This window comes from Hypomesus transpacificus, chromosome 23 (assembly GCF_021917145.1).
Source record: "Hypomesus transpacificus isolate Combined female chromosome 23, fHypTra1, whole genome shotgun sequence".
Classification (NCBI taxonomy): Eukaryota; Metazoa; Chordata; class Actinopteri; order Osmeriformes; family Osmeridae; genus Hypomesus; species Hypomesus transpacificus.
This window is the reverse complement of record NC_061082.1, coordinates 14461491-14475811: the sequence shown is the minus strand read 5'-3', so window position 1 is coordinate 14475811 and position 14321 is coordinate 14461491. Positions and strand designations below refer to the sequence as shown.

Genomic DNA, 14321 nt, shown 5'->3' with positions numbered 1-14321 from the left:
GGGGTGTTCTGTATGTGTTCAGAAATGTTGTGACATTTGTCGTTGGATAGAGACAAAGGGATGGTTGAGCATTTTAGTAATATTCGATTCAAATGAGTTTTTTCAAGTTACAGACTGAGGAAGTATACAAATAGTTTTCTTGTTTTTAGAAATGATATATAAATACAGTATATATATATTATTATATATATTATATGTAATACTAATAATCATATTTATATTATTTAATTATTATGTTCAGTTACTGTAATTTAATAAGTTTGCATTGCCATCATCAGTAGCAGCTAGTAGCTAGCTAGCTACTAGTATTTAGCAGCGTGTGCGAGAGCAAGAATTTTTCTCTGCCAGAATAACTAACCCTGCTGAAAATATTGTGGATTTGTTCATGAAGAACTTCTTTAGTTTCTGGACTACACAGAATAGGTGACAACGTTATAAGGGAGGGAGTCAGGTGGCTGAGCGGTCACGGAATCGGTAGTATTTACCAGTAGTCTAAAGGTCACCAGTTCGATTCCCGGCCACACCAAAATGACGTTGTGTCCTTGGGCAAGGCACTTCACCCTACTTGCCTCGGGGGAATGTCCCTGTACTTACTGTAAGTCGCTCTGGATAAGAACGTCTGCTAAATTACTAAATGTGTGTGTGTTATAACTATGAAGCTTCGAGGGGTACTGTAGCATAATGCTACCTTAGGAACATCAGCAACACAAAAGCAGGGAACAGTATTAAAGCTTCTGATGAAAAACACCATAGACTAAATTTGCCTACATGGTGATGAATAAATTGTTATTTTCTGTATCTTGTTTCTGATTTTTAAAACAGAGGGTGTTGTGTCATGTGTTGTTCATGTCATTAGGTGCGTGAGACATGACCCGACTTCATGCGGCGCCGCAGCCGGCTGCAGGCGGCTGACTTGAAAAAGTGCATTCTGGTTATACTTTTTGTCCGACGTGAGACGGCGCCGAGGACAGGTCACTGTGACGTCGCCATCAAAGTACCGTGAGATCGATTTGAGACCTGCCGGCTGTGTAGCCGAGCGCATTTCCTCAAGAGCAACTGCACGGGTTCAAGTGACGACACAGCTATTTCATGATTGGCCAGACTCACACACGACAACTTTGACGCGTGTTTTGGAATATTCGGACACCTTCAGTTTCGCCAACGCTCAAAAAAGTTTAATTGAATTAAAAATGTGTTGAAGAAAGGGTTTTAGTCAGCCTCTTCACTAACGGAAAGACTAAGTTAAATTATAAATAAAGTAAAGCAAGCAAACAGCGCTTGATCGGCCATGACTGACATCAACGCAGCAAACCACGAGAAGCTGGAATGTCCGACTTCACAGAGCCGTTTTTAACTCCTCCCCGACTGCAAGCGGCTACTCTCGCCGGTCGTTTCATGCAGCCGCAGTCCATGTCGAATGCACCTATTCCCATAGAGCCCACAGTAATTAGATTTTTTATATTCATCCTTTGTGTTTTAAGACAATTGATAGGCTGAAAGTATGATGATAGAATGTTCAATACTTTATCCTAATTTTATAGTAAATTTGCATTTGGTTGCTAGTTGGATTATTGCTATATTGCTACAAACCTCTCGAAAAACCTCTCAAAATTTGTTGGTTTTCCTCCTGTCCTCCCCAAAATAATTTGCCACCAGCCGCCACTGGTCGAGTGATAGTTTCTTCTGTTATTATACCTGACAGGCATCCAGATGGCCAGGCAATTGAGAAAGGAGTTCAGTTGCTGATTGACAAGCAACTTCCCAGTGGAGACTGGCCACAAGTAAGTCTCTTCATTATATAGTTTTTCTTTACAAACAAAACTCTCATAAAATTATTTACTTGATTGAGTTTGATAAAATCACTTAAAATATTTAATTAAAATTTTCTTTTTTATTTCTCTTTTCTTTCAGGAGAACATTTCAGGGGTGTTCAATAAGAGCTGTGCTATTAGCTACACTTCCTACAGGAATATCTTCCCGATTTGGACATTAGGACGCTTTTCAAACCTATACCCATACAGTCCCCTCACTGGAAAAATCAAGCTCAAAGAGGGTTGAAACAGTTGACTGAAAAGAGATTTCCTAAATTCAATGTAAAAATTATGCAATTAAAAAGAAACATCTGTCTCACACTTCTGAACTGATGTTTATGATGTACACTTATTGACATTGACTGATTGAATCATCTGAGAATCGTCTGAGAAATATAAATGTCCTGGTCCCCCACCAAAGAGAACAAATTTGTTATTGTAATTTAATTGTTATTTGACTATATTTAATGCAGAATGAGAACATTCTCGAATGGTGACATTCAACTGGTTTATTTCCTTTCACATTTCTAAGGTCTTAATGAAACTTAGGTAGCGAAATAAGAAAATTCAGACTTATCACAGAATTTAGGTAACTCACAACTTCACATTTTAAATGCCACAATGTCTTTGGAGATTAGAAACAATGTTGTCCAACATGCAATGACTAACGTGCAATAAATCTAGGACTGACCATCGACTTGCTCAAGACGAGGACCAAGATATCAATACTACACCACGCAGTCACACACAGAGGAAACACAAACGCCGTCCGTCCGTCATCTGCCGCTTGTCCGGGGATCGGGTCGCGGGGGCAGCGACCTAAGCAGGGAGGCCCAGACTTCCCTCCCCCCGGCCACTTCCACCAGCTCTTCCTGGGGGACCCCGAGGCATTCCCAGGCCAGCCGAGAGACATAGTCCCTCCAGCGTGTCCTGGGTCTTCCCCGGGGCCTCTTCCCTAGTGGGACGTGCCCGGAACACCTCACCAGGGAGGCGTCCAGGAGGCATCCTAATCAGATGCCCGAGCCACCTCAGCTGGCTCCTCTCGACGCGGAGGAGCAACGGTTCTACTCTGAGCCCCTCCCGGATGACCGAGCTTCTCACCCTATCTCTAAGGGAGAGCCCGGACACCCTGCGGAGAAAGCTCATTTCGGCCGCTTGTATTCGCGATCTCGTTCTTTCGGTCACTACCCATAGTTCGTGACCATAGGTGAGGGTAGGAACGTAGATCGACTGGTAAATAGAGAGCTTCGCCTTTCGACTCAGCTCCTTCTTCACCACGACGGACCGATGCAGAGCCCGCATCACTGCGGACGCCGCACCGATCCGCCTGTCGACCTCGCGCTCCATTCTTCCCTCACTCGTGAACAAGACCCCGAGATACTTGAACTCCTCCGCTTGATTCAGGATCTCCTCCCCGACCCGGAGATGGCACTCCACCCTTTTCCGGTTAGCAAATCCTAATTCAGGCATAGCATTCGGTCAGCACACATCATCTCACTCATCAACTACACCTGTGTAACTTCAAGCCCATAAGTCCATGTCTGATATGGCGGTAGTAGACGTTTGTTAAATTTGAATAAAATGAAAACTAAAAGACTTTTAAATCACATGAGCCAATATTTTATTCACAATATATTCAAAATCAGAAAGGGATTTATTCGCCATGAAGGTTTGCATAGACAAGGAATTTGCTTTGGCAGGAAGGTGCATACAATAAACATAGGAATCTTAAATTTAAATATGTGGTCTAACTATACTACGGGTACATAAACTAATGTAGTTCAAAATGCTAATTGTTTGAAGACATGAAGTCATTAAAGTCAGTGTGACCTCTTGGCCTTGTTGAGGAGGCTAACAGCGGAAGGGTGATGTGAGGTCAGTTTCAGGTCATAAATGTTGTCTTGTAGTTTTCTATGGAAGAAGCCTATTCATGGGTTTCAGTCACGTGACTTTTTTGTTGTGGCGGCCATCTTGAGGACGCAACCTCTCCGCGGGTCTCCTCAGTGGAAATTGATGATGTCACACACGAAGCTCGCACACCTTACTACCGACGAAAAGCAACGCTATTTCAATAAAATAGATAACTTCAATTTTGATCCTTATTTATTGACAACTAAACTGCTCACTCCACGTAAACATAGCAAAAACCTGCCAAATTTGACGTTCGCTGACATATATATCTACCTCGTCCACAATCCCTCTCCATACACCGGCGAAGCCCTTAACAGGGCTCCCAAGTGTCACGCATTGAACGTGACAGTCACTCATTTCGGTCTTTTGTCACGCCCTCCCGCCAAACATTGTATTTCTCACGCAGAAAAAAAATATTTATAATATATTTAATATGCCGTAGCACCCAACCAAAATTACTCTAGCCGCGCCACTCTCACTATGGAACTGGCAGGAATCAAGCGTGTCTCCCCTGGAGTTCTAAGTCGAGCCTGCCACTTATCAGCCAATCAAAAAAAAGAAAGGGTCTACACAAAAACCAAGCGGAAAATAGCACCATTGTATCTGGGTAAGATTTAATGCAACAACCAATGGAAAAAAAGCATATCCTGTAATTTTTCACGTGATTCTGCTACAGCGTCTTCCGAAAGTTTCATTTACCTACAGAGCAAACCACTGGAGCTCGAGCATCACTTTGAGAAGTCATGATCTCCTGTTTTAATGTTACAACAAATTCACAACTTGTTTGAAACAAACAATGACAACTTGACTGTTGTTAGAAAACGTTTCCCAGATAATTAGCATCTATTTTTCATGAGTGTCTGTAACTTAACCAACAATTTTACAGCCTGTTCACTGACAACACCTGCTCAGAACAAGTATTTCATAGATGTAGCCGGTTTGTATCGGTGAAACCCACTCCTTGGGTATTTAAAAGGCCACCCGTGTCAACAAATCGTTAGCTTTTTGTTGGCGTAGTTGGTAGTGGTGGCGCTTGGGATGGCAGAGGTGGCAGGTTCGAACCCAGTGCGGGACGAACATAGGCCCAATATCTCTGACGGAGCTTGAAATACCACTTCTGTTACATATAATAGTCCTAGTCATATTTTCGTTATCACACGATGACTGACATATTGTCACATTATAAACATTTCTTTCCAAATAGGCGTAATAATTGTATTAGCACTAAATACATTTAAGTGTTTTGCATAGTCGATGTTATAGGTCACTTTAACAATAAAGTAATTAATTTTGAACCCCTGATGGGGGGGGGGGGGTGGGGTGGGGAAGAATGTCACTCTTGCCTGTCTTCAAAACTCTGCAGGATGGGTTAATGATCCCCAAATTTATCATCTGGAGATGAAGAAAATGTTCTTGGTAATAAGAAGGGTCAGTGGCAGTCTATTAATCAAGCGATATTACACCAACTAACGTAGCTAGCATAGAGCTAGCTAATGCTAGCATCTAATGTTAGCTGTCCAGAATAACGTTATGCTGAAATTTTAAATTACATGTTTTAATCCAGCAAGCTGACCTGTATTTTTTTAACTTTTACTCAAATGTGCAGGTGAAGCATTCACAAAGCCTCAGTGTAACCCCTACACACCCCTGGGTCCCAGTACAGGAAGATGGGACTGTTCTCATGGCTCATTGCAATTGTAAGGCAGGGTTAGGGGAGGTATGCTCTCATGCTTCAGCTCTACTCTATTGTGTGTTGGCTGCGGTTGATATCAGGGATGGGCAGGCTTGCACCCAGAAGCCCTGTGCATGGGCCCAGCCGAGTATGGAGTCTATCCGAGATGTCCAATGTGCAGAGATCCGCAACATCAATTTCAGTCACAAACAAGAGGTCTGTCATGTTCAACACCCTGGTTTTCCTGATACAAGACCATCAGATTAAGAGTGCAGGATGTTTTTGAGATGCTTCATCACAGTGAAATGCAAGAGTCAAACCCAAAGAAAAGTGCCATCCTTTCTGTCATTGAGGGCCACTCCCACAGGTACACAGTAGTGGTGGGAAGTTCGGATCATTTTACTGACTTTGAGTCTCGTAAAATAATGCATCGTGAGTTTGTATGATTTGAAATGGTCATAAACTATCACACTAGCACTCACAGCATACAATTACACTGAACTGTACACACCAAAGGTGATGCAGCTGGACTTGCCCACTCCTCTATCAACCCTATATTCAAGCACTTGCCTAGAGATGGACATGCCCACACTACTTGTTGAGAGTACCAAAGCCTTTGAAAACCTACATCTGACATAGCAACAGGTTGGTGTTAATGTACATTTTCCAACTCTTCAATTGAAAATCATTGCTAACTATTTCAGTAAATAGCCAGCTAATTAACAAACTAACTAAGATACATTTTTCCAGTGTTTGGTAGTTGAGGAGGAGACCAGGGCAGGAAGAGTCACAGCATCAGTATTCAGCGAGGCAGCCAAAGCAAACAGACCTTTGTCTTTGATCAAAAGGATATGCTATCCACGCTCATCTCAGTTTTCCACCGAGGCAACAAGGTACAGAGTAAAGCACAATTTAACATTAAGGTTTGATTTGTGTAGTGACTTGACATGTAACCTGTTTGGCCAGTCAATAAAAGTCAATGAAAGAAGATTATAAGCAAAGGCTTTTATGACAGAGTGGTCAGAGTGCAACACCTTTAGGTACATGTTGATAAGCAGTAAATCTCATTCAGACAAAAACATTTTAAAAACTGTTTGTATTTACATTTTTGTCAGATGAAAAGAAAAGAAAAAGCGAGGGAAAACTATCGAGCTGTGATGCAAGATCACCAAGAATTCCAGGTCTATCAGCAATTCAAAGATTAAAGAATCTATGTATGCCTATCAATATCCATGTACAATTTATCAATATACTGTATATACTTCCAGGTTAAAGCTTCAGGGTTTATCATCAACCCAGACCTCCCCTGGATTGGAGCATCACCTGATGGCATGGTAACATGCACTTGTCACGCTGATGGCGTTCTGGAGATCAAATGCCCATACAACAGCAGGTACTGCTCACTCACTAAAAGCTGTGAGGATCCATCGTTCTGTTTAGGCATAGGAGAGGATGGGACAATGGCACTTAAAACTGGCCACAAGTTCATGTACCAAGTGCAAGCTCAAATGCATGTTGCCGCAGTGAGTTACTGTGATCTTGTGGTATGGACCCCGCAGGAGTTTTTCCTCCAGCGGATCCAGTATGATCCTGTTTTCTTCCACAATGCCTACCTCAAAGTGGTTGAATTAATCAAGACCGGAGTACTACCAGAGCTGCTGGGGAAATGGTATACAGCACCACGGCATACTCCCACAGACGCGGCAACCACAGAACATCCACCTGAACTTGGATGCTACTGTGGTAAACCTGGTGACACAAATGACATCACCTGCACGTCTGGACAGTGTATGCGGAAGTACTTTCACAGGTCTTGCCTTAAATTGATCAGGGTACCAAAGACATGGAAATGTGTGGAATGCAGAAAAAGTGTAGTTATGCTTTATTTTTTTATTTAAAAATGTACGCTCAAGAGCATTTAAAGAGCAGCAACAGACAAAAGCATATTTATGGCCTAGTTTTTATTTAGGTAAAATATATTATCATCATTGATACATGTTTGTTTTCTTTTCTTTATTGAGCTATGAAATAAACTGTTATGCATTTGGTTATGTTATTATTTTGCTTTGTTTTGAGTTCCACTTTTTATATTTTGTTTTTGCAGAACTGTCAAAACCTCCATTGTATGAATTTATTATTATTAATTAAAGATGAACCAGAGAAATGTATTTTACTGCCAGCAGTTTTTATTTCAAATAATCTACTGACTTGCATAAAAACAAACAGTTTATAGTGGCAATATTTACCTTTAGTCATTTACATTTAGTCATACATTTAGATACTGAGAACACAATGTTACTTAAAAATGTTTCTATTCTGAAGACTTGCATAAAAACAAACAGTAGTGGGAATATTTACCTTTAGTCATTTACATTTAGTCATACATTTAGATACTGAGAACACAATGTTACTTAAAAAAAATTCTATTGTGAAGGCACAACAGACAAATGTTGCACAAAGCACAGCAGACTCTGACCATCTTGTCAACAGATGGAAGCTCTCCTGGAGTTGTAGTCTTGCAGAGAGAGATGGGTATTGTGCTTTGTATGATTGTGTACTTGTTCCTCACAAGACCAATGACGCGCTCTACATGGATACGAACAGCTGCAAGTCCTCTCGTAGACTCAAATTCACATGGGTGCAGTTGCGGTTTCCCTCTAGTGAAGGCAGGTATTTTGAGTTGAGCACTGTACAAGCCCACAGAATCTCCAATGGTAAACCCACGATCTGCTAGGACCACATCACCAAGTGACAGATTATCCAGGTATCCGCAGTTTTGTGTTATATGCTTATCACTTGTTCGCCCCCCCCCAACCAGTAGAGACATACGATATGACACCCTGTGGAGTTATTGATATAAAATATTTCACAGTATTATGATGCTTATACTGCAAATAGGTTTGTGCTCGGGCTCTCAGGCTTCTCAATGAAAATGTCAAAGCAATCTTTTATGGAAGTACAATTTCTGTAACTACTGCTTTTGAAACACATGGGTAAACTGATTTAAATCTGCTCTTTACTGGGCCATATTGTGAATGAAGACAACCTACTGTACATTACATTTAGTGTACTATAACAAATTCGGCTTACAGTAGACTTTGACACAAGAAATATATAAGTTAAGAAGTGCAGTGGTAAAATCAATCTTATTCTCATTAGAGTCATTAAAAAACATTGAAAAGGAGACAGCCCAGGCCCCCCCTTTAGGGATCCTGACAGAAAGGTGAATACAACCATCATTTTGGCATAGGATGGAAGTCCAGTTAAGTCTTGCACCATGTCATCATTACCCTTGAAGACCGCCTGCTGGAAAGATAACTTGCTTTCCCTGTCCCGAAGCTGATAGACCTCTGCCCTCAATCTGGTACACTCTCCTGTCAATTTCTTGACAGTTGCTTGGCAGGCTTCATTGGAACATGCTCCACTGCTCTCAGTATGGATGGGGTCTTTAGAGTAGCTGTGTTCCCCACTCTGCATGTTCTCTGGAAGACTGTCACTGTAGTAATTGTCTTTGTCATTACTGTTATCGCAACATGTACTGGCAACATCTTGGTTACTAGATCTCTTCCTCTTTAAAGCCTGTGTTTGCTCAAACTTCGTGAAGCTATATTTTTCGTTGGCGCTGCTCAGGTGACAGGTAGGCAAACAGGCTCGACACGTAATCGGGGCTCAATGGATTATCACTTTTCTTACCTGCAGTGGTAGAATGAGACACAAACAACACATTACCTACTTGGAAGTCATTACTCTTTTTTAATTTGTATTATATCAACATTTTCGTAAAATGTCTAACGAGCGTCGGGAGCTAGCTCTAGAAATTTAACGAAAACGGCTGGGGCACCTACAGTAGCTAGTAGCTAGCTAGCTACTTACCCGAAATAAAGTGCTCACTACAGAGTCTGGAGTGTTCTGTGGGAGTCCATTGATCCCACTTGATAACAGCAATCCATTTCTTACGACGTTCGGTGTTTTTTGGTAAATTGTAAAAGCTACATTTATGTAGGCCTTTTTCTGATTTGCTGTTATCACAGGCCACAGCACAGCAGTTAGACGGCATATTTTCCGTCCTTAAAATGGCGCCGCGAACACTGTGACGTTACATGAAACCCAAGAATACACACAGTCTTCTTTCGCCCTGAGCCCCTAAATATGCAGATTTGCACTTTGGGCTTAATATTGTCTACATATTAGTGGCAATACTAATCAGTCAACTGCATCTGGTTTTCAGTAATATAGCATTTAAAAGTAAAAGAGGTTATTAAGAGGTTCATTTTCAATCATATAGTCCATAATCATTTCTCCATCGTCATTATTACAGCAGTGTCATGTATTTTCTACAACAGGAGGAGTCGGCCACAATCTTCTTCGCTCGCCTCAGGGTCCTCAAGGTGTGCAGGTCCTCGAGGGAAGGCAGATTGCAGCCAATCACCTTTGCCACAGTGCGGATGATACGCTGCAGCCTGCTCTTGTCCTTGGCAGTGGCAGCAGCGTACCAGATGGTGATGGAGGAGGTGAGAATGGACTCAATGATGGTTGTGTAGAAGTGCACCATCATTGACTTTGGCAGGTTGAATTGCTTCAGCTGCCGCAGGAAGTACATCCTCTGTTGTGCCTTCTTGGTGAGGGAGCTGATGTTCAGTTCCCACTTGAGGTCCTGGGAGAGGATAGTGCCCAGGAAGCGGAAGGACTCCAGTGTTGACTGGGGAGTCACACAGGGTGATGGGGGTGAGTGGGGCTGTGTTCTTCCTGAAGTCCACAACCATATCCACTGTCTTACGAGCATTGAGCTCTAATTTGTTCTGGCTGCACCAGGTCACCAGGTTGTCAGCTTCCCACCTATAATCAGACTCGTCCCCGTCAGAGATGAGCCCAATGAGGGTGGTGTCGTCCGCAAACTTCAGAGGTTTGACAGACGGATGACTGGAGGTGCAGCTGTTGGTGTACAGGGAGAAGAGCAGAGGAGAAAGGACGCAGCCCTGAGGAGATCCAGTGCTGATGGACCGGGAGTCAGAGACTTGTGTTCCCAGCTTAACGCACTGCTTCCTGTCAGACAGGAAGTCTGTGATCCACCTGCAGGTGGAATCAGGCACGTTCAGCTGGGGGAGCATGTCCTGAAGCAGGGCGGGGATGATGGTATTGAAGGCAGAGCTGAAGTCCACAAACAGGATCCTGGCGTAGGATGCTGGGGAGTCCAGGGGTCTCATTTGTAAAGCTTGCGTACGCACAAAACGGGGCTGAAAATGTGCGTAGGCCACTTTCCACGCACAGGTTGTGATAAAAAAAAAACTTGACGGGAGCATGTGCGGTCGTCCACACAAACTCTGACCCTCCCGTAGGCCTACGCACATTTTGGAAACAGTTGGAATTGGCGACGCAGATTACCGTACTGTAGTCAGGCTGCATAAAGTAAATTCGAGAAGAACGATTACTCGTAATATTTATATATTTTGTTTTCCTCACACGCGTTTTTTTCACTAAATGTCATCATTATCATGACGATTTAATCCAGCAGAATTATTTGAGCTTGTACTGAGTGATAATTGTTCCATAAACACCTTGTACAATCCAACTCAAATTTTAAATCAAATTTCAGGGATCTTCAGCTATTAAAACCGTTCAGCTATCAACAAATTCAGCAGTTTCAGGCCATGGGCGCTATGACTTTTCAGCTTTGTACCTCTTATGCTTGAATTAATATAAATCAATATTCATATTTTTTTTACATGGGTTTCCAATGGAGTTTTCTTCCAAATCCTCTCAAACTAAAAACTTCTTCAACTTCCAAATCCTTCTTCTTCCTTAAATCTTTCAGCTAGAGCCACCATTTGAACTTTAAAATGTTGACAAAACCCTAAACAATTTTCAAATAATTCAACTTTTTTCAATATCACTGATACCGTTTCTGAGATTTACATGGGTGTGTACGTGAAAGGCTAGAGTGCAGACTGAAATGCTTAAGCCTAATTTATACTTATGTCGCCGACACTTTTGAAATAGTCGCTGACGAAAAAAAAGTGTCGCTCAGGCTACTGCATTTATACTTCGGCAAACAGTCGCCTGTGCTCAAGGTTCGCGTGATGTAAACAGAATCATTTTACGGTTACATTCATAGCTATGGTTACATTGTTAATGCTTTGTAACCTAGGTGATCAATCGAAGAAAATGGCTGCAGCTAATTTTGAGAGAGAGGGACAGAGGGGCTAGAGGAATAATAGAGACCATGTCAGTAGAGGAGGAATTACTAACAGAATTGCTGTTAGCGAGAGAGCAGGGGCACAGAAGGGAGAGACGATGGTGTGTTCGTCCTATTAACAGGAGTCGAGAGAGCCAGAGAGAGTATCAGCTCATAAAGCAGATGAGGGAAATTGACCCAGAAATGCACTTCAGATACTTCAGAATATCAGCCAGTAGGTTCGACAATTTGGTCCACCGCATCCGTCCCTACATCCAGCGTGCCAGCACCCACTCATCACCTCTTACTGTAGCAGAGAGGTTGGCCGTCACACTCCGTATCCTGGCTAGCGGGGGCTCACAACAGAGTGTGGCTGCTAGCTACCGACTAGGGTCGGCCACAGTCTCAAGCATCGTGTCCGAAGTTTGGCGGGCCATACACACGGCAATGAAAGATGAGTTCATCCCCTACCCATCCAGAGTTGGGTTCCAGGAGATATCAAGGGATTTCTGGCGGATGTGGAACTTCCCCAACTGCATCGGTTGCATTGACGGGAAGCATGTGCAGATCAAAGCCCCTCCATCCGCCGGCAGCGAATATTTCAATTATAAGGGAACACACTCCGTGGTGTTGATGGCAGTTTGCGATGCCCAGTACCGTATCACCATGCTGGACGTTGGTGCCTACGGGAGGCAGAGCGATGGGGGGATCTTTCAAGCCAGTCGGTTTGGGCACGGGCTTCTCCAGAGGACACTCGATCTTCCTCCGCCAGCCGATCTTCCTGGAAGTACAGTGCCCATCCCACACACCTTTTTGGGAGATGCTGCTCTCCCCCTACACGCAAATCTGATGCGTCCCTACGGTAAGATTCTTGTTGTTACTGGCCTCACGTTGAAAGCACAAAGCACAGCACCTCGTGAGGATCTTCTGAATGTGCACCGGTAAAACTATCCCGACCGCAACAATTAAATAATTCCCAGTAAGTCGCAAGCGGAACGAAAAATTGGTTCCTCCTTTAGGCTAAATAATAGGAAATTTCTTGTCAGGAAATGTATTACTTATTTATTCAAATGATTAAGAAGAACATTTACCTATTTATTGACCCTTAAACCCAAATATAGACTGAAATATTCTCTAATAAATCTCTAAATATGACAGTTGCCTCTGATGAAAATCATACAAATAATGTGTCTCTTGTCTAATCCTTCTATATGCAGGTACCAATCTTAATGAAGGAAAACAAATCTATAACTACAGGCACTCAAGAGCCAGGAGGGTGATCGAAAACACCTTTGGAATAATGTCTGCGCGATGGAGGGTCCTAGGTCGGCCCATCGAGTTTACATTTACATTTATGCATTTAGCAGACGCTTTTATCCAAAGCGACTTCCAAGAGAGAGCTTTACAAAAGAGCATAGGTCACTGATCATAACAACGAGGTAGTCCCAAACTAGCCTGGCTCTGCCCTCCTACGTACTTCCGCTCAAATTGGATTTTGCTTCTGTACTAGGTCTGGGAGCTTGGCTCTGAAGTCGGTTTCCAGAAACACATTTTTTGTAGGTCCAATCAGCGAACAGAGGTAGTGGCTGAGAACAATGACGTTAATGTAGTGCACTAGTTCAAGTAGTTCAGTAATGGCGGCGGAGAAAGATGCAAGCGAAACTATTCTGCGGTTGTGGCAACGCTGCCTAATATCCATAGGTTAAAGACGGAGCATGAACATTCCTTGCTGAGTTTTGTTGGTGGCCATGATGTTGTGGCCCTCCTCCCCACGGGGTTCAGGAAAAGTTTGATTTTCCAGCTATGGCAGCTAGCTCCGTTACAGTAGTGGTGAAGGAGTTGGCTAAGGCGAACGCTTGCGATTGGTTATGGCAAATCAGAGTGGCTCTGGGCGGATCCAATAGTTTTAAACTTCAACAGAGGACCCGCCTTCAAGGAAGTTAACGTTTATCAATGGAGAGATCCCAGACCCTCTGTGCAAATGAAATGTACGAGGGTCTGGTTAGGACCAGGCTAGTCACAAACATTGCAAGCAGCTAAAACATGAAGCATACATTGGGAAAAAACTAAACAAGTGCCAAAAGGGAAGACCCATAAGAGCATGCAGTTATACATCCAAAGAAGGTGGTTGATGTGGTCAATGCCTGTGCAGCTCTCCACAACTACCTGTGTTACACAGACGCTGCAAACTCCTTGGCCACTAGGTATTATTATAAATTCAGGTGTAATTGCAGCAACAGGAATCAAATAGGAATCAAAGATCTTTAAAAGTCTAGCCTTGTTATACTTATATAATCCAACTCATCACCCTGTATAATGTGTGTTTGGACATATTTCATCTGTCAGGTATATCCCACCAAACTTCACTGACACAGTGTCAGCAGCTCAGGAGATCCAGCCAGGGGAGTGGAGACGGGTGGTTGCCGGGGACAATAACCTCATGGATATTGGGCGTCTGTCAAACGCGAGGAAATCCCAAGCTGCCGTTGCCACCAGGGATGACCTCAAGATTTTTTCACCACAGGGTCAGGTACCCTGGCAGCTTGACCACATCAGAAGAGGTCTCCTCAATCAACACCCGCCACAACAATAACTGCAATAACAAATAATAATATACTGCAATAATAAATAATAATATACATCTCATCAAAATCTTTGATTTCTTTTTTTATTGTGAGACTACTGCTCTGTATTTTGCCCTGCTTGCTCCATCTCAAATAGGAGTTTGTGTATGGCAAACTTTGCTTCGCTCTTC

General features: G+C 42.9%; 3 protein-coding genes across 4 annotated transcripts in view; all 3 read left to right on the top strand.

Annotated features, from left to right (window-relative positions):
• lss (lanosterol synthase (2,3-oxidosqualene-lanosterol cyclase)) overlaps positions 1-2140 on the top strand; it is an 84265-nt gene extending 82125 nt beyond the window's left edge. For both annotated transcript variants that reach the window (XM_047047536.1, XM_047047535.1), the window contains exons 21-22: positions 1703-1781; positions 1912-2140. In XM_047047536.1, coding sequence (XP_046903492.1) covers positions 1703-1781; positions 1912-2058 — 226 coding nt within the window. In that variant the 3' untranslated portion in view covers positions 2059-2140. The remainder of the gene's footprint in view (positions 1-1702; positions 1782-1911) is intronic.
• Positions 2141-5073: 2933 nt separating this feature from the next.
• Positions 5074-7509, top strand: LOC124485692. Its single transcript, XM_047047442.1, has 4 exons — positions 5074-6039; positions 6145-6287; positions 6510-6575; positions 6663-7509. The coding sequence occupies exons 2-4, from the start codon at positions 6246-6248 to the stop codon at positions 7290-7292; spliced, it is 738 nt and encodes a 245-aa protein (XP_046903398.1). The 5' UTR covers positions 5074-6039; positions 6145-6245; the 3' UTR covers positions 7293-7509.
• Positions 7510-11477: 3968 nt separating this feature from the next.
• Positions 11478-12619, top strand: LOC124485716 (putative nuclease HARBI1). The gene has a single exon (XM_047047472.1). It carries the CDS (start codon positions 11615-11617, stop codon positions 12509-12511), a length of 897 nt encoding a protein of 298 aa, XP_046903428.1. The 5' UTR covers positions 11478-11614; the 3' UTR covers positions 12512-12619.
• Positions 12620-14321: the final 1702 nt, after the last annotated feature.